Below are 20,746 nucleotides of genomic sequence, written 5' to 3'. Positions count from 1 at the left end.
TCTCAAAGAGGCTAAGGCCAATGTCAATCCTTTCTCCTGAAGTAGCCAAAATTTTTTTCTCTCCCTGCTCTGTTTTGAGTCATTTGAAATATTTACACGTTGCTGTTGTTTATAAAACAGTGATCAGCTGGTGTGAGCACAAGTGCTTTTGGGTTCATAAAAATAAGCTGGGATCCATATATGCGAGTTTGTGATACTTATGGATGTGCGTGTACACGCATACAACATTTTCGTGCGTGTGTGTGTGTGAGTACCTTATCTTATATACACGCGTAATTCTGAATTCTCTATGAATAGTGTTGCCACCTTGAATTTCAAGCATGCATTTCCTTGGCATAAGAAATGGGTGAAACAACCACCTCAAGGTAATTAAACATAGGCATTAAGAAGAGGGGGTTGTGCAAGGTTTCAGTGCTGCAGAGTGCAATAACATTCTCTGTGGTTCATTCAATGACCTGGATGACTGTCCTTGTCATGCTTACTTGGATTTCTTTGAACTGCTTTTCTTTATACATTACCCTGTAGATAAGAGAGAAATCACCCCCATAATATATTTAATGTAAAAGAGTATTTTAATCAAGGAATTATATTTAGCTCAAATACTCTTACATATAGAAGAAGCAGACAACAGCCCAATACAGAACTTTACGCCCAAAGGAAATGAAATAATGTGCAAAGCATTGGCGAGCGTTGGCACTAAGTTTGAAAGAGAAAACTTTTGATTAATGAAAAGTTATATCATATATTAAAGAATTTGTAAGTCTACGCCACTTTCGAAGTTTTCACAATAAAAACTTTTTTAAGTCATGATTGTAATTTTTTTTTTCTTATTTTGTCATTACAATCCTTGGTTGTTGTTGTTAGGTGAAGGCAGGGGTGGAAAAAATTTGATAAATATCAGCCTGACCCTATAAAGATGAGTTTAGAGACTTCTGTTATGTTGGTATACTGAATCATGTCGAATCGGATCACATCTCCATATAATTAATGTAGAGATTTGTTTGTTTTGGTTTGGAGTTTTCCAAAGACATTGAAGGAGAAGGTAATAAAGAAAGTTTCAGTAGGTGGAATCTAGAGACTAGAGGGTTAAAAACCTTGTGCAGGCTCATGCTTGCACATGGATTGGTCTTCTGCTATATTAAATTTTCTGTGTTGGGCTGTTGTGGCTGATATGTTTATTAAGCTGTTAAATTTGTCCTATTAGCCCTAACCTAGGACTTTTAGATGCCGCGAGATCAAATATTTTATTAAAAATTTTTATTGGTTTAATGTAATAATCTATGGTTTTGAAATATTTTAGTGTGATTCTTCTTTTCAATGCCAGTGACTTCAATTTCTGTAATATATATGATACAGCTTGCGTCTGCAACTTCCACTCATTTCGAGCCGCGATGATACATACTTCCTTTGCCAATAATAATCAAAATCAGACAGATAGTTCCACCACCCAAAAAAAGTCATAAAATTAACCAATAGATTGAAAAATTTGTGGATGTAAATGTAAAATGTTTGAGCAGGTGAACATGTCAACAACAGTTTGAGGTATCATGAATATACTGCATGAGTGTACTAATTCAAGATGTTAGTTGGGAGATATGTACTATATTTGTGTCCAAAATGTAAAGAAAAATTAATTTTTATTGTTGATAAATGGTACTTCTAGCTCTACTATCCTAAGATATATATTAACATGATGAAGCTTTCGAAAAATGTTGCAATCAATGAGTAGAGTTTAAGTTTGAGTTGTGCTAAGTATATTGTCCTTAAAAGTTATTTCGTCACACTATATCAATTACATGGTAGCTGTCCAATATTAAATAGACTTGTCCTATAAAAATTAATAGGAGCACAAAACAATAGAGACTGGTAGCATAATACACTCAAGCAACCACAATAACATAGAGAAGGAGTAAAGAAGTGACTCGAAAGCTCAGAGCTGAGCACTGGGAAAACTTCACACTCCGATGTAAATAGGCACAGACCCAAATGAATACTAGGCAGCCATTTACTCTTGTTAATTCACCAATTTTAGAAAATCAAAGCCCACAAAACCTCGGTTACTAAACGTTGGCAAAACAAAAACTGTTTAATGGATAAAAAGCAATTAAACCCATTTAAGGACAATTAAATTAATCACCATTTCTAAAACTCTTCAAATTTGAAATTTAAACAATCATTTCAGATAAGCAATATTAAAACAAAATTAATAATTATTTTTGAAAAATAATTTCGGTGCATCTCTAACTTACCAGGGGAGGGCAAATTAGTTGTTTTCAACAATGATTGCCTTGTGTAGACCTGTCTCGTGTGCGGGCCTACTTTTCCTCCAAGCTCATTTACTAACCCACTTTCATTTATTAACATATATACACTAGGAGCTCTTCTTATGTAGGTAATGTGAAACTGTAACATCCTGATTTTTATATAATAAAGAAATTGTGGAATTTAGGTTTTGAGAAAAAAAATGATAACAATAGGAATTTATATTATTTGAGGTTATTTAGAAATAATATTATGGTTAGGTATTTAATTATAAATTTAAAAATTTAAATTTAAAATCACATAAGCAATATTTAGTTAAGATATAATACATAAATAATTTTTTATTGTGTGTTAAAAAAAAGAGAAGGTAGAAGGAAAAAAAAAAAGAGGGGGTAGAAGGTTGTTGTTTCTAAGTCCCACATTGGTTAGATGAGGGAAGAGAAGAGGTGCCTTCATGTATAAAAAGGAGGGGGTGTGTGCATTAGGAAGCATGAGAGGCTAAGATGCAATTTAGAGGAAATTGCAACTTTTAGCCCAAAGATTTGAATAATTAAATTCGAACCTATAGTTTTTTTTAATATAATTTTGGGACCACAATCCCATTTTTATATTATTTTTCTCTCTTCCTCTCACGTTGCTCGGCGTTTTTCTCGCAAGGGGGGATTATTTTCTTTTTCTTCAGGTATGTTCTAACTTTCCTGTTTAGATTAGCATTTAAAAATTTATTTAATTACAAAATTAATTTTATAGTTATTTTCTAAATAACATTAGCTTTCTAGTGATATGATTATTTTATAGGATAGAGTAAATATTCTGATTAGGATTTTTTTTCTATAGGATAGTTAATCTGATGATATGATGGATTAAAAATATAGGTTAAAACTCTTAGGGATATAATAAATATTATAGAATATTTTCTTGAGGTTGAAACTCATATTTAAGAATTTTTAAGTTAAAATCTAGATCTATATGGTTGAATTTATGTGGAATCTGAGATGTAGGGATAAACCTATGATTATTAAATATTTATTTAAGTATGAATAGGTATTTTTGAGGTTATAGAAAGGTGATTTGAGGCTTCAGAATAATTTTAAAATTTTTTAATTTATTTTTGGACGAATTTTTAGAATATAGAAGGATGAAATTGTGATACTAGAAGTGATTTGAGGATAAAAAAAAATAGTTTATTAGGGTACGAGAATTTTAGAAAAAGAATTTGGGAAGTTAAATGAGGCATAAATCTTAAATTAGTATTAATATGGATTATAGATCTAAGACTTTCTAATTCTTTAAATTAGAGTTATTTATTTTAATGTAAAATTAATATATAGTATTGTGAAATAATTATGTAGATTATATTGACAAAGATAGTGGTGAAAAAGGAGTTGTGAAGGGGAACTTGTTATTCAAGACACAAGGTAACCATTATTAATGTATTGTGATGAGTGTGTTTGTGAATGGTTATGTGTTGTTTTGTTGTTTGGAAAAATTATGAATTATTAAAAATAAATACTGTATATACTTGTTTGAAATTATTGTCAAGTGGGTTAAAAATTTATCTTTGTTTATCACGATGAGATATTATTGTTCGGATATATTCCTGTTTGGATATTTGAATGATGTATGACTTGTCAGGGTATTTTAATGTATGGTGTTAATGGGAATTTCTGTTCGGTTAATTATTATCACGTGGTAAGCCCTCATTGGACCCAATGAGTGGCGTGTCGCTTGGTCCAACTCACCTTTGGCCGGGTGATTTGGCGTCCGAGCATGGTGAAAGGAGGATATAAGGTGCAGTCATGCAATTAAATACTTGTTCGGTTTGTTTGAAAATATTGTTCGGTTAAATGTTTTGTGTGCCCACTTAGCAATCGCATAATTAGTTACATCCGCATGCATCATTACATATTAATTTTTGGTTACTGGGACTTTTAAGTCTCATTCCCCGTGGTTAATATTTTTACAGGAGCGAATCCGGCCGAGAAAGCACTAGAGGTGTAATTATGGTGTATGAGACACCATCTTTTACGTTGCCTCTTATTTTGGATTATACAATGTATCTTGTGCCAACTTAGGACATATCTTGTCCATGGAGCATGTAAACTCTAATCCTTTTTATTAAATGCATTTATATGTCCAAGAGGATTATGTCTGTCCCTTTTGATTCATGACCTAATTTGAATAACATGCTATGAGGATCATGTCTGTCCCTCATGGTTCTAATTGCTTTTTGAGATATTTTAAGACCTGTGGTATATTGTCTTGGATGTATCATGGTAGAAATTTTTTTACCATGATAAGGGTATGATAAGGGTTCAATGAAAAAAAAATGATTTGTTGAATTAATAATTTGCGAAAAATCGATTTGTAAATTTGAGGGTGTTACAGAAACTTCTCCTTTTGACACACTCATACAATAACTACAACAATCCTCTACATGCGTTAAAAGGAACATTATCATCTGAGTTATTCATATAGAATATAACCATTTTGAATATGGTAAAACTATGTTTCTATGAACCAGTCCTAAATTAATAAAACTTAGTACATATAAATGTCAATGAAACCATGTTTCTATGAACCAACAAATTTTTGGCATATACTATGGGCCTTATTAGTTGGGTTATACCCCTGTAATTTGCACTGTTAAAGACGATTTTGCACGTTATCGACCTTGTGCATGCTTGGTCTTAACAAATGCTTTAGATATTTTGCCATGATTTCATAGAAGTGACCTTAATCCACATTCGCATTGGTATTTTCATCGAGTATATCTATAACAAATACACCATTCATAAGGATTATGAAAGACATTAAGAACTTTCGCACAATCTCCAATCAATGCATTTTAGCACTTTCTAAAGTCATAAGAAGTGATAAAAAATCTAGTGCTAAAAAAACTAACAAGTGACTTGTTTTTACCCATTAAGCCTTCTTTATAGAATCTTCAATCAGAAAGGTTGGGTTGTCATTACCATTAATTTCAAATAGGTTTAAGTCTCAATCCTTTTGACGTTTCTATAATCAATTTCTTCCCCAGGAGTTAAGTTAATGAATGCACTAGATTTAACTTTGATATCACATAATCGATTGAGATAATTCTATTTTTGAATAGTTGCCTTATTACATTATGTTTCAATCGAATATGTTTGCTCTCGCCATTAAAGGTCTTATTTTTAATCATTGCGATCATAAACTAGTTGTCATAATGTAAATACACTGATGGTGTGGGCTTTTCATCTATAGGGATATTCATTAAGAAAATTTTCAACTATTTAGCCTTAGTTCCAACCAACTCCATGGCAATAAATTTAAAATCCCTCAAGGATTTTATAATAATTGTCTATTTTGTAGACTTTTAGGTTATTGTATCACCATTAAAAGTGAATATATAACCACTAATGAATTTTGTCTCTTTTAAATCCAAGATTTAGTTAGCATTACTATATCCTTCTAACATTGTAGGTAATTCACTATAGAATATACCATAATTTATAGTACCTCTTAAATATTTCAAAACTCTTACCAAAGTCTTTCAATATGTATCGCTTGGACAATAGGTATATTTGATCAATTTGCCTATACTATAAGCTTTATTAGGTTTGATAAAATTTATCAAATGCAACAGACTCCCGATAATTTGTGCATACTTAGATTGAGCAATTAGATCACCTTTGTACTTTTTTAATTGCACACTCGAATCATTATAAGTATTCATAGGAGCATCTTCAAAATGTCTAAAGTTTTTCAAAAAAATTTCAACATAGTATTCTTGTGATAATAAAATCCCACCAGCGTTCCTTATGATCTTTACACCCATAATCACTTTGGCTTCACCCATATCTCTCATATCAAAATTTGATAGAAAAAAAAATTTAGTCTCATTTACAATAGTCATACTAGAGTCAAAAATCAGCATGTCATCCACATATAAACAAATAATCACACAATGATTATTTATAAGTTTTGTATAAACACATCTTTCTATTTCAATAGTAGAAAAACTACCACTTGTCAAAACTTGATCAAGTTTTTCATCCATTATTTAGGCGCTGGTTTTAATCTATACAAAGATTTGACAAGTTTATAAATTTTATTTTCTTACTCAAGAACCACACATCTCTTAAGCTATACCATATAAATTTTTTTTTCTAAATCACCTTTAAAAAATGTTGTTTTAACATTCATTTAGTGAACAAAGAGCTTGTAAATCAAAGACAAAGCAATAAATATTCTTATGAAAGAAATTTTTATCACAAGAGAAAATGTATCAAAATAATTAATATTTTTCTTTTGTGTAAAACTTTTGGCCACAAGCCTTGCTTTGTATTTATTAATCAAACCATCTAGAATTTTTTTTCTTAAAAATTCATTTACATCCAATAGCTTTTGCTTCTTAAGGCGAATATGCCAAAACTTAAGTTTACTTTTTCCTTAAGGAATCAATTTAATATCAATTGCTTCTTTCTAAACATGAATATTGAGAGAACAAATAGTTTCATAAAAGTTCAATGGTTCATTGTGCACCAAATAAGTATAACAATCATCCCCACATTTGTTTCTTCTCTTTTTTTTTACTTGTCCTTAAAACCAAATGTGAATTTTGTTCAAAAGAAGAACTTCCAATTACTTTAGGGACACATTCAATTTGCAATAGAAAAATATACTCAAAACATTGAACATCTTTTGTCTCAACAATCATGTTTTAATCTAAAACATCACTTTTTAAAACTAAAAAAATGATAAACTGACACTTTATTTAGCATAACCAATAAACATGTAAGTAGAAGTTTTAGAACTAAACTTCCTTTTTTTTTTAGAATCAAGCAATAAAATCTTTCTATAATTCACAAGGTGTCTTCCTTATTTTCCTATAAGGCATCCTAATTTGTAAAAAACAAGCAGATAAAATTGCTTCACCTTACAAATTATCAAGTATAGAAGAACTCATAAGCAAAGCATTTATCATTTCTTTTAAAGTTCTATTTGTCCTTTTTACAACACCATTGGATTTTGGTGAATATGGAGGAGTCACCTCATGAATAATTCCTTCTTTTTCACAAAAAATATTTAATAAAATAAATTCTCCTCCTCTATCTGACTTAACTCTCTTAATCTTTTTATTTAACTGATTTTCAACTTTTGCCTTATGCCCAAAAAAAATTCAAAAGCCTTGTCTTTATTTCTTAATGCTTACATTTTAGTATATCTTGAAAAATTATCAATAAAAGTAATGTAATATCTTTTACTCTCTCTGGCCATGGTTTGTTTCAAATCACCCAAATTAATGTGTACTAAGGAGAACACCTTCGTTTCTCTTTGAACAGAAAAATTGAGGTTTTCTTTTTAACTTTGTTTAGTTTCTACACACACTTTACATTTGCTAAAAACATCATTTCTAATTTTAGAAATTAGGCCAAGTCTTCACATTCTTTTTATATAAACTTTATTAACATGACCTAATCTAGCATGTCACAAGAAAAAAAGAATCAATCATAAAGACATGCATATACTTATAAGATGCATTATTATTCATTTTATCAATATTTAAGATAAATAGTCCTTGATTACAATACTCTTTTCCCATAAACACGTTATTCTTTATCATTATAATCTTATCATATTCAAATGAGACTTTAACCCTAACCTTTTCCAATAGAGCCACTGAAATCAAGTTTGCTCTAACTTCATGTATATGCAAAACATCGTTCAAAGCCAAAGTCTTTCTAGATGTGAGCTTTTGGACCACTTTTCCTTTCCCTTAAACTTTGATAGTTCAGGAATTAACAAGGTAAACAAAGTCTTCTCCTTCCTTTACAAGATCATAGGAGGTAAACATCTCCTGATTAGCATATATATGCTTGGTGGCCTAAAAGTCGACCACCCATTTCTTTAGAAATTAAGAAAGCTTGAGACACTACTATAACAATGATGTCATTATTAATGTTATCATCTCATAGAACCAAATTCGCATTAAGCGTAAGAGGATTATCATGATTCCCTTTCTTTTTGTATTGGGTTGCACAATGACTTGTCTTTCAACAAACAAAACAATCTCCTTTTTTTCTTGCAAGAGGGGTTAGAAGAATTAGATTTTTTATTCCTTTTCTTATCTTTATTTTTAGAGCCACACCTCTTGTTGATAGGCTTTATCTTTACTAGATTAACTTTGGATGTCATCTGTTTGCTTCTAATTGAATGAATAGCCTTTCGATTGGTGTCTTCAATAATCATATGAGTATCAGGTCAGTTAAAGACAACTACTCTTACTTGTAGTTGTTCCATGATTCTAGTATTTTTTTAATAAGGATCCCAGCAACAAACTCATCTAGTGAATTGATGTTCTCAACATGAAGCTCCTATAATAGGTTGTGATATTTGTTTTTCTACTCCTTCACATCTTTGTCCTCGGTCATCTCCCATATATAAAAATTTCCAATCATAAATTTTTGCTTGCTAGCATCCTTAATAGTATACTTTGTCACTAGCAACTCCCATATTTTACTAGCTTTCTTATAGACACAGTAGATATCAAACTAATCATTAAATAAATTGCTAATGATAGTGTAGTGGCATGCCTTGTTTGCATGTGTCCAATCATTTCAATGAGCTTGGTTAGCATCAACAGAGGGTTTGGCTTAAGTAAGAACAGTAGTTATATCATGCAAATCAAGCTTGTGAAAATTCATTCTTGCTAATGTTTGAAATTTTTAACATCGACCATCTCTAACTTAGAGATGTCTAGGAATGATTTTGAAAAAGGAACAAAGCAACGATAAATGCATCTCCTCCACTAGAACCATTAGCATCGCCTTGGGGAACGACATTGTCAATGTTCGATGCCATAATAGCTCTTAAGATTGTTGCTATTAGTGGGTAGATTTTAAATCTAAGTCATGCTAAGGACACTGTCTTTAAGAGCTATTTTGTCATACTATATTGATCCTATAGCAGCTCCCTAATATTAAACAAACTCATCCTGCAAAAATTAACAGGGATATAAAACAATAGAAACTAGCATAATAATACACGTAGGCAATCATAACAGCATAGAGGAGGAGGAAAGAACTGACTCAAAAGCTCAAGAACTAGATACTGTGAATGCCATACACTTCGATATATAGAGGCATAGACCCAGATGAATGTTGGGCAGCCATTTGCTCATGCTAATTCACCTGTTTCAAAAAATCAAACCCTATAAAGCCTTGGCTATTGAATGTTGGCAAAATAAAAACCATTTAATGGTTAAAGAGAAATTAAACTCATTTAAAGACAATTGAGCTAACCATCGTTTCTAAAACTCTTCAAATTTAAAATTCAATTAGTCAAACACCAATATTTTAAGATAACCAATTTTGAAATAAATTAATACTTATTTTTGCAAAAATAATTGCAATAAAAAGAACTAAACCTCTCTAACTCTCACATGCATGCAGGGCACAAATCAACTATTTTTAACTACAATTGGCTTACATAGGCAAGTTTTATAGGTACAAACATATTTTTCTTTTAAGCCCATTTACTAACTTACTTTCATTTCTTTATATATATATATATATATATATATTAGGAGCTCTTCTCATATGAATAATGTAGGACTTATCCTTTTAATATACTTACACAATTGAAAAAGCCAATTCTGCAACCATAAAAATTAAATAGATTTTTGCGTAAGTTTGGCTTTGCCATTAAGGCAAATAGTGGTCCAGTGTTTTTGCAGTTGTCACATAACTGTAATGAGAAGCATTCATTTCTTTGTCACATATCACTTTCATACAAATTACATTATCACCATCCTCCATGCGCTGACTTTCTTCCATCAAGCATGCCTCTCTTCCCTTTTCATACACATTTCATTGGTTTCAGATTTTTTAAGTTGTAACCACAGCTTTTCCAAAATTGTATTTTAATCATCTCCATGATTTTAGCCATTTGTTAATGTAATCTCCACAATTTCAACAATTTTTAATGAGGAGGGTGATGAAGAAGTTAGGGTCGAGCAATTTATCATTGACAATATTGAGCCGTCAGGAGATTGGCACCACATTGGGTCCTACCTATGTTCATCAAAATTGACTAAGCAAATGTCTGCAAGACAACTTAACAAAACTTTTCCCTTAAAAAATTAAAAATATCTTAATTTCAATATGGAACTACTCTACCCCTCACCTTAATTTATCGCCACATGTCATGGAACGGTGGTTAATTTATTTCTAAATTTTGTTGAGTTAGTTTATTATATGACTAATTTTCTTTTTAAAAATATTATATGACTGATTGTAGTTATTCTCTTTGGTGTTGATTCTATAAAATATATTTGCAATGTTCTAACCAAAAGCTTAGGTTGAATTATCTAACATCAGAAATTCTCAGATGACAAAAAGCTGAGAAAACTTGAAGCTTGAAACAAGTTGTTTGACAAGTGCAACGCGGGTTGAATAAAACCTTAACTAGTATTTGAAATGAGAAATCTGAACTATCGAGAATGTATACTAGAGAGCTGTTAGCAGCTTTATATACATCGCCCTTGACATTTTTTGAAGGAATGGGGCATGATGTTTCTTCAACTTTACTAGATTCTCAACGTTACCTGTTTTGAGTTGGTGATATCTGAAAGATTCTTAAATAAACTTGACTTGCCAACAAAGAAAGATAAATTCATCCTTAATATCTGGTGTAAGATATTAAGGATTCCTTAATATCTCACATGAGATATTAAGGATGTTTTCCTCTACTTGTGATTTATTTATTTATTTTTCTAGTGAGCTCGAACTTCTAATATTGCAAAGATCTTTAAATCGCTATGTTCAAACTTATGTAACTTTAACTACTACTTTTATACATACATATAAAGATTTGATTGGACAAAGAGACTGGAAGGTGCGCCTCACAGGATCTTACTAGGATGCTCAAAAGCAGCTCTCGCCTTTACGGTTGTTTTTATGCCAACATGGTCCCATGCTGCAATTGGATTTTACTATTTTACATGAATCACTTCGGAGTGTTAAATCAATCCCGTTATAAATTTACTTTTCAACTTGATTATTTTAAAAAAGGATCTGAGTAGGATATGGTGTTTTCAGCATCAACGATGATTCCAGATTTTGTAACTACTTAATTATGTTAATTCAATCAAATGGTCAGTTGAGCAAATAAGTAAGGGGTGGTGACGGTGGTATTCGAGTGGTGTATAATGTCTAATGATTTGAATTAGAAGTGGGAACAAAAAAAGGCTTTGGGCTTTGGAAAACTTGAAAGCGGAGTGAAATGGGAAACAACTTTCAAATTCCCATCATTTGTGAAAGGCGATAGATTCTTGATATCTTATCTTCCTCCATTTGTTGAGGAATATATACTGTGCCCACTTTCATGAGTCAACAATGGACAAATGGAACTCTTGAGTCCGTTCAACATCTCCCTCGAAGCCACCCACCCATTTCCTCCATTAAATATGCAGAGTTGCCTCTTGTTTTCTAGCTTTCAACTATTTTTAACTGCAATTGCCTGCATAGGCAAGTCTTGTACGTACAAACATATTTTTCTTTTAAGAACATTTACTAACTTACTTTCATAAAAAGTGGGAAGAGTGAAACTTGAAAATGAGAGCGGTTGGTGGGTACAAGTGAAATGGTGGAATTAGGGCGCGAGATTGTGGTATCGAGGTAGCTTTGCATCGTAAACTATAGCTGGCAATAGCTGGCTCTCCAGGCCCAGCCCCCAATACCCAAAAGTTCAATTTTCCTCTCTTTTACTTCATCTTGATATTTCACGCCTTTCCGTTCTCTCCTTTCTTTGGCTTTCAGTCCTCTGCTTTGCCAACAAAGTTCTGAAAGTGATCAACACGACTGTCGTGTGAATTGGGATTTTCTGCTGGAGAAGCTAAAATTAGGCCAAAGAAGTTTTGGATGCAAACAAAGAAGTGAACGGCAATGAGTGCCTCGAGGTTTATAAAGTGTGTCACTGTAGGTGACAGAGCCGTTGGCAAGACTTGCATGCTTATTTCCTACACCAACAATACTTTCCCTACGGTGAGTGCATTGGTTTGTTCTCTAAGTAAACGTATTAAAAATAAAGAAAGATTGACATTCTTCACGTTTGAACTTGTTTCGTTGCTGGGTTTTGTGGAACTGGAGAAGTTGTGAGGATGAGGCTCGCTGTTTCCGAAGAAAAAGAAATGGGCTTGCTTATGGTTTTCTTTATTCCATTATTTTCTCGTGTTCGTAGTGTCTCCTCGGCTTGTTGTCTTGAACCTTCAACTTAGAGTTGTTAATGCAAATCTTTGTTCAAAGGAAGCAATTTCGGGTTGCTTTTAATCAAAAGATCTTCGTGAAGGCGATTGCTGAATTGGATCGGTAATTGATTTGTTGGGTGGAAAGAGGAAAGGGTAAAAATAATTGTTGAAATTTGATCCCTAACTTGACACGATTTTTCTTGCATTGAGTTTGGGCTTTGGGAAATGTGTCGCACTGCCATAAACTTTATATTTTACATTCATTGATATATTGACATAAATTCCATTCTTAGATGTCTCCTTTTTTTATATGCAATCATTGTTTGAGGTGTGATTCTTTCTTTCATTGTTGTCGTATGACCAGTTTTTTCACTCCATTGCACTCAATGTTTAGAACTGGAAGCCCTGTAACTCTGGCAACAAAATGAATTGGAATTTGATTTATGACATGAAAACTTTACTCCTTTATTTTCATTTATGCCATAATCTTAAAATCCATTCACTTTGTCCTCTTTGACTTGCCTTTGGTTAATGCATGAGGATAATTTGGAACACAAAACATCCTTTATATATTTGTAATCATTGGTGACAGGATTGTGTGCCAGTTGTCTTCGACAATTTCAGTGCGATTGTGGTTGTGGATGGAACCACTGTGAATCTGGGGTTGTGGGATACTGCTGGTAACTTTTTTTAGCGATTGTATCTCATTTTTCTTTTACTTTTGAAGAGTCCTATCAGCATTCTGATTTTTTTTAAGATATGAAACAGGCCAAGAAGATTACGATAAATTGAGACCTTTAAGCTATCCTGAAGCAGATGTAGTTCTGCTAGCATTCTCTCTTATGAGCAAAGCAAGCTATGAAAATGTTGCCAAGAAAGTAAGATCAGTTTTATTCATTCATATTTGTTTTGTCCCTTCCTTTTCAGTACTAATGGTTCTTCTCTCTTTCTCCAGTGGGTTCCGGAGTTGAGGCACTTTGCACCTGGTGTCCCAATTATTTTAGTTGGGACAAAACTTGGTTAGAATCTTCTTCCTTCATTACCTTTACTTGCATTGCGTATGTTATTAGAAGTATTAACTGGCCCAGGAAAAACCAGGGCGTACTCATAATTCATAAGCATCAAGTTATGACCTAGAGGAATCCTTTAATAGAATGTCATTATTTTTTAACTGCTAACTTTCCGTCTTAGCGTATTTTTCTAACCTACCAATATAGCATCTGAGTATTAGAATATAGCTGAGAGAACAATGAAGTCAGGACTACTGAACCAAAGTTCTCGGCTGTTTTCCCCAGCTAATTTAGTTCCTTGCTACGAACTTGTGTTTATCTTTTTGACCTTAAGCATTTTTATTTTATGCTGGTCTATATAGGTGCTTTTCTTTATTTTGCTTATTGGGGATAGGTATTCTCATTAACTGCATGATAATGAGAAAGTTTTTGATTTAGTAGAGATGGAAAGGGGAATGTTATCCAATCTTCCAAGGTTATCTTATGCCTAAAAGATAAATGGTTGATTTTTTTTTTTTTTAAACCAAAAATGGTTGATAGCTAGCAGCATAGTAATTGGCCTTGTCTTCAAATGTTTTTATTTGAGTCAAGAAAGTGTCTTGGTTCATCTTCAACTTAATTGCCTTTCTACTTTTCAGTAAACAGAATTTAAGTCTTCAGAAGTCTTGATGTTTGAAGTATCATAGATAATTAAGATGGAACAAATCGTAGCTGCCTATAACACAACTCAGCGCGTTGGTCTAGGATAGTGTTTGACAGAAGTTCTTGAATTCATGAATTATCTGAATTTCCATTTTGTTTACAGTGCGATTTTTTTGTCAATAATTTCAGATAGCTGCTTTAGGAATGAGTTGCCTCCTAGATATAGGGCTAAAATTATGTAGTTGATGGATTCATTGTTAGACAATTGTTAGTTAGTTTGCTTTGATGAATCATGGCAGCTAAATCTGTCTTTCAGATCTTCGGGATGATAAGCAGTTCCTTCTAAACCACCCAGGTGCAGTGCCCATAACCACGGCTCAGGTATTTGTTGCTGCTTTTATACATTCTGTTTTTCTATTGGCCTTTTTTTTTTTTCCTTTCTTCACAATCATCATATTAACTTACTGAAGTGAAAGGCCAAAACTGAAACTTACTGATAAATGGTCTGATTCTCTGTCTTTTTTTTTAAGGGGGAGGAACTAAGAAAACTTATTGGTGCTCCCGTTTACGTTGAGTGCAGTTCAAAAACTTAGATGGTAAATAAATGTTATTTGCATCTAGAAGAGTAAAAGCATATCATAAACTGATTGATGCCAATCAACCCTTGTGTGAATACAGAATGTGAAGGCAGTTTTCGATGCAGCCATCGAAGTTGTTCTCCAGCCCCCAAAGCAGAAGAAAAAGGAAAGAAAGGGGCAAAAGGCCTGTTCTATTTTGTGAGATCTTCTGTTTTTGATATGCTAGTTCTTGGAGGATGACATGACCCTAGCCATTTACCGGTAGTCTTCACTCTTCACTATACTATATATCTATATATCTATATACTATTTCCACCTATAGGAAGCAATTGCTCCGTGGCTCCAACACTGACTGTATTCATGACTCGAGAACATCAAGTTATTGTTTGTGTATCTGTATAGGCATGATTTCAAGACATTTGGGATGCACAACTTTTTACGTACAAGTATGTTGCTTCCCTAATGTATTGATTATTTTATGGCTATTTCTTTTGTGGGCATGACTCTAATGTTGTAATCTAATATACGATAGACGTGACTTTGGATTTGAACTATTATGTAATTATGGTCATGAGCTGTTTAGCAGACTGATTATAGTTATTCTCTTTGGTGTTGATTCTATAAAATATATTTGCAGTGTTCTAACCAAAAGCTTAGGTTGAATTATCTAAGGTCAGAAATTCTCAGATGACAAAAAGCTAAGAAAACTTGAAGCTTGAAAAAAGTTGTTTGACAACTGCAACGCAGGTTGAATAAAACCTTAATCAGTATTCGAAATGAAAAATTTGAACTATCACGAATGTATACTAGAGAGCTGTCAGCAGCTTTATATACATCGCCCTTGACATTTTTCGAAGGAGTGGGGCATGATGTTTCAACTTTACTAGATTCTCAACGTTGCCTGTTTTGAGTTGGTGATATCTGAAAGATTCTTAAATAAACTTGACTTGCCAACAAAGAAAGATAAATTCATCCTTAATATCTGGTGTAAGATATTAAGGATTCCTTAATATCTCACATGAGATATTGAGGATGTTTTCCTCTACTTGTGATTTATTTATTTATTTTTCTAGTGAGCTCGAACTTCTGATATTGCAAAGATCTTTAAATCGCTATGTTCAAACTTGCGTAACTTTAACTACTACTTTTATACATACATATAAAGATTTGATTGGACAAAGAGACTGGAAGGTGCGCCTCACAGGATCTTACTAGGATGCTCGAAAGCAGCTCTCGCCTTTACGGTTGTTTTTATGCCAACATGGTCCAATGCTGCAATTGGATTTTACTATTTTACATGAATCACTTCGGAGTGTTAAATCAATCCCGTTATAAATTTACTTTTCAACTTGATTATTTTAAAAAAGGATCTGAGTAGGATATGGTGTTTTCAGCATCAACGATGATTCCAGATTTTGTAACTACTTAATTATGTTAATTCAATCAAATGGTCAGTTGAGCAAATAAGTAAGGAGTGGTGATGGTGGTATTCTAGTGGTGTATAATGTCTAATGATTTGAATTAGAAGTGGGAACAAAAAAGGGCTTTGTGCTTTGGAAAACTTGAACGCCGAGTGAAATGGGAAACAACTTTCAAATTCCCATCATTTGTGAAAGGCGATAGATTCTTGATATCTTATCTTCCTCCATTTGTTGAGGAATATATACTGTGCCCACTTTCATGAGTCAACAATGGACAAATGGAATTCTTGAGTCCGTTCAACATCTCCCTCGAAACCACCCACCCATTTCCTCCATTAAATATACAGAGCTGCCTCTTGTTTTCTAGCTTACTATAATTCTCACTTGGTTTGCATTCCTCAACTACGTTAATGGCGTCCAAGAGAATTCTGAAGGAGCTCAAGGACTTACAAAGAGACCCCCCAACATCATGCAGTGCAGGTACGGTAGCTGAAACCAACTTTAACTGGTTTTTCTTGTTTTCTTTCATTGTCCCCTTAAGTCTGCATTCCGGACAATCTTGCACGGGTTCACTTTGACGTGTTGCGATATGGTTGTGCTGGTGCCAAACAGGTCCTGTGGGAGAAGATATGTTCCATTGGCAAGCAACCATCATTGGTCCTAATGACAGTCCCTATGCTGGCGGTGTTTTCCTTGTTACTATTCATTTTCCTCCTGATTATCCTTTCAAGCCTCCCAAGGTTTGCACTTGCTCTTTCAATTATTTGCTTTCTCTCAACTTATATTAATGACAGGTAAGGACTTCAAAAATCAAAATTCGTTTCAAAGATTATAAAAATGAGTTATCTTTCATACTTCCTGTAGTTGACTCTCATATTTCTTAAACTTTTTTTTTTTTTTATTTTACAATGATGTTTTATATTTGTTATTATCTCTGGAGGAAATACTATCGTAACGTTTGGCAGATCTGTCTATTACTCCTAGAAATGACTTAGTGACTTTGACAAATATCAAAGATATTCAAAAAATTATTTATCACTAGTATAAGTCCTCAATCATTTTTGCCTTTATTTTTACCTATATATTATCCTCTTGTTCATCGCTTTACAAACTCATGTTTGTCTTCTGAGAAGCACAATTTGAACGCATCTTGAAGTTGTGTGTAACATGATACAGTTTTTGGTTTTAAAATATTGATTCTTCATAATTTGCCTTCAATTTTTGAATTTCTTGCCAATGTTTTTAGCAAGGGCCAGAAAGCTGATCTTAAAAGAGCTGTTGACAGGTGGCATTCAGGACCAAGGTATTCCATCCCAATATAAACAGTAATGGAAATATTTGTCTGGACATTCTCAAAGAACAATGGAGCCCTGCCCTCACCATATCCAAGGTCAAGTTTTGGATCTCTCAGGGAGACATTATATTCCCTATGTCAGAATTCAGGAGTAACTTTACTATTTTTCACTTTAAAAATTGTGTCTAATATGTTTATATGTATATTTATGACAGGTTTTGCTGTCAATTTGTTCACTGCTAACGGATCCAAACCCTGATGACCCGCTTGTTCCAGAGATTGCTCATATGTGCAAGTCTGACAAACAGAAATATGAGTCCACTGCTAGAGGATGGACCCAGAAGTATGCCATGGGCTGATCAGACTCTAATAATTACTGCCTTGTGACCACCACTTTCCAAATCAATCCTCTTTATATAAAAATGGCCTTAATTTGAACCATTACTATACTAAGGCTTTACCTTTGACTATGAGAATTATTCTAAAGGCTTTACCTTTGTAATTGGATCGTGTTTTCTATCCATCAATAAATATATATGCTCAGACCTTTTGCATCTTTCCATCCCCAAATCTATGTGTTGACAATTCCACTGGTATTACCGTGGTGACTTATGAAAAAAAAAAAAAAAAAAAACAGCCTGCCTTATAACCTGATAACACCTACACTTATTTCTGTGGATCCACCAGTCTCTCATTTTCTGTGATGCCATACAGAAGTACATCTCCTTTAATCCATCCTTCGTTTTATTGATATCTTGCGTTGGACTGGACAAGAAGAAGACACTAATGTCTCCTGCCTTGAATTCCTGATCATGCTGTGATAAACATCTTCTTAACTCACTAAATTCCAGCATGCTTAATGGCTTCTTACTATGATACAATCCTCATGCCTCATGAACTCATTCCACAGTATCTAGTTCTGTATACACCACCATGAATCTTTGTCCTTTTTCTCGCTCCTTCCTTTAAATCCCAGACAATTTGCCACTTATAATTTCAAGAGTTGAAGGAACCATCGGTACTGATATCAGCTTCTGTTAAATACAGCATTTAAATATTCACTGCTTGCTAATAAACATCTCGACTGTATCCCAGATGGTTAAAAATGGCATGTCACTTTCTTGCTGTTCTTATTACTATCAGCAACAAGTCAAGAGCCATAGCAAGTCGTCATTCTGCTTTCCCAAAACCATTTTAGTTTGTTTAATTAGATACCTAACAGATCAAAGTGGTTAGATTTCTTTAGTATATAAAATTCCGAGAATAACTAAAAGCGGCAATAATTGAAGATATCAAACAGATACTTCTTGAATTCCCATTTTTTTAATAATTGCAGCGATGGCCAGACGCAAAAATTAAAAAAGTACTGAAATTGAAGTGATTCCACCTGAGGCAAACGAAGCCAAGCCTCAGAGTGTTGTAGTGAGTGCAAGTTGGAGAATTTTTTTCATGGTTGGCGTTATTGCAGGAAAAAAAGGGCATGCCCCACCAAATACTCTCTAAACAAAATAATTCTCGTACTCGATTCCAAAGATGCAGTTGAGCAGGCCATATCATATTTCTCAGTTCAAGTGCGTAAATTCACAGTTTACATCAACCTTGAGTATTGAGGAACCCTACGTATAAATGATAGAGATATGCAAAGTCAAAATGTTTCAATTACATATATAATAGAAGCATACACAGTCCAGCCCTAGAACATTTTATGAGAACTACATGCTGCTGAGAACAACCAGTAGTACATCACGTCATCTGCATGACTTTTACAGTGAACATTCATATAGATGTTTTTTCAAATAAAAATATGATCTTATATTTTTATTTTATTTTGGATTTTTTTTTTTGCTAAAATAAATGAGGGGCTGAGACAAATGAAAAGTGAAAAGAATCAAATTTGATTATTAGAAGACAAATGGGGAAATGAAAATTAAGAACCTCATGAGACTATTAATTATAATTAAGGATTCTGAATCATTAAAATCCTAATAATTGACTGTGGTCCTTGCTTGAAATTAAAAATATATATAAATTTACAAAATTACCCTCAAGTCTCACTTGAAAAATCAAAAAAAAAGATAATATTAAAATTATTATTATGAGATGGGACTATTGTTAATCATAGTTAGAAAAATCAGGATCCACACTTGAAAATAGATTGTTTTCTAATATGAAACTAAAATTCACTTGTGAAACTTTTAAAAAACACTTATGAATATGTGATAGTCACTTGGAAACTTACCAAAAGCACTTTTTAATATGAAACTAATCACTTGTAAATTTTTATACTTATTAATATATAGATAAACTACTTGAAAATCAAGAAAAGATACATTGGTAAAATTACCACCATGGGTTAAAACTATTGTCAATCTCAATTGAGAAAACCAAGATCCCAAGTATTACAGGTTGAAACTACTTAAATTACTATTATAGGTTGGGACTATTGTTAATTTCATTCACAAATATGAATTCTGATTTTCCTAATTAAAATTAACGATTATCTTAACTCAATCGAAGTATACACAGTCCAGTCCTAAAACATTTTATGAGAACTACATGCTGCTGAGAACAACCAGTAGTGCATCATGTCATCTACATGACTTTTACAGTGAACATTCATATAGATGTTTTTTCAAATAAAAATATGATCTTATATTTTTATTTTATTTTATATTTTTTTTGCTAAAATAAATGAGGGGCTGAGACAAATGAAAAGTGAAATCAGAGAATCAAATTTGATTATTAGAAGACAAATGGGGAGATGACAATTAAGAACCTCACAAGACTATCAATTATAATTAGAGACCCTAAATCATTAAAATCCTAATAATTGACTTTGGTCCTTACTTGAAATTAAAAATATATATGAGTTTACAAAATTGCCCTCAAGTCTCACTTGAAAAATCAAAAAAAGACAATACTAAAATTACTATTATAAGATGGGACTATTGTTAATCATAGTTAAAAAAATCAGGATCCACACTTGAAAATAGATTGTTTTCCAATATAAAACTAAAATTCACTTGTGAAACTTTTGAAAAACACTTGTGAATATGAGATAGTCACTTAAAAACTTACCAAAAGCACTTTTAAATATGAAACTAATCACTTGTAAATTTTTATACTTGTTAATATATAGATAAACTACTTGAAAATCAAGAAAAGATACATTGGTAAAATTACCACTATAGGTTAAGACTATTATCAATCCCAATTGAGAAAACCAGGATCACAAATATTACAGGTTGAAACTACTGAAATTACTATTATAAGTTGGGACTATTGTTAATTTCATTCCCAAGTATGGA

General features: G+C 32.6%; 2 protein-coding genes across 2 annotated transcripts; both read left to right on the top strand.

Moving 5' to 3' along the window:
• The first annotated feature begins 11,220 nt into the window (after window positions 1–11,220).
• On the top strand, window positions 11,221–15,323 carry LOC129293722 (rac-like GTP-binding protein RAC1). The gene is made up of 7 exons (XM_054931810.1): window positions 11,221–12,290; window positions 13,086–13,173; window positions 13,262–13,371; window positions 13,449–13,512; window positions 14,462–14,526; window positions 14,676–14,741; window positions 14,824–15,323. The coding sequence occupies exons 1-6, from the start codon at window positions 12,192–12,194 to the stop codon at window positions 14,736–14,738; spliced, it is 489 nt and encodes a 162-aa protein (XP_054787785.1). The 5' UTR covers window positions 11,221–12,191; the 3' UTR covers window positions 14,739–14,741; window positions 14,824–15,323.
• Window positions 15,324–16,014: 691 nt separating this feature from the next.
• Window positions 16,015–17,992, top strand: LOC129293723 (ubiquitin-conjugating enzyme E2 10-like). Its single transcript, XM_054931811.1, has 4 exons — window positions 16,015–16,624; window positions 16,757–16,884; window positions 17,430–17,534; window positions 17,654–17,992. The coding sequence occupies exons 1-4, from the start codon at window positions 16,555–16,557 to the stop codon at window positions 17,795–17,797; spliced, it is 447 nt and encodes a 148-aa protein (XP_054787786.1). The 5' UTR covers window positions 16,015–16,554; the 3' UTR covers window positions 17,798–17,992.
• Window positions 17,993–20,746: the final 2,754 nt, after the last annotated feature.

The sequence above is a fragment of the Prosopis cineraria genome, unplaced genomic scaffold, assembly GCF_029017545.1.
Source record: "Prosopis cineraria cultivar Desert tree isolate PC_DT_omini unplaced genomic scaffold, ASM2901754v1 PC14, whole genome shotgun sequence".
Taxonomy (NCBI): domain Eukaryota; kingdom Viridiplantae; phylum Streptophyta; class Magnoliopsida; order Fabales; family Fabaceae; genus Prosopis; species Prosopis cineraria.
The sequence above is the reverse complement of the archived record's forward strand: the minus strand, read 5'-3'. Positions and strand labels throughout refer to the sequence as shown.

Bases quoted from the DNA above. Each gene is read 5' to 3' on its own strand.
- LOC129293722 (XM_054931810.1), top strand. From the start codon at position 12,192: ATGAGTGCCTCGAGGTTTATAAAGTGTGTCACTGTAGGTGACAGAGCC. The intron at 13,174-13,261 runs GTAACTTTTTTT...GATATGAAACAG, and splicing joins GGGGTTGTGGGATACTGCTG to GCCAAGAAGATTACGATAAA. The intron at 13,513-14,461 runs GTTAGAATCTTC...TCTGTCTTTCAG, and splicing joins TTTAGTTGGGACAAAACTTG to ATCTTCGGGATGATAAGCAG.
- LOC129293723 (XM_054931811.1), top strand. From the start codon at position 16,555: ATGGCGTCCAAGAGAATTCTGAAGGAGCTCAAGGACTTACAAAGAGAC. The intron at 16,625-16,756 runs GTACGGTAGCTG...GGTGCCAAACAG, and splicing joins CCCAACATCATGCAGTGCAG to GTCCTGTGGGAGAAGATATG. The intron at 16,885-17,429 runs GTTTGCACTTGC...AGCTGTTGACAG, and splicing joins ATCCTTTCAAGCCTCCCAAG to GTGGCATTCAGGACCAAGGT.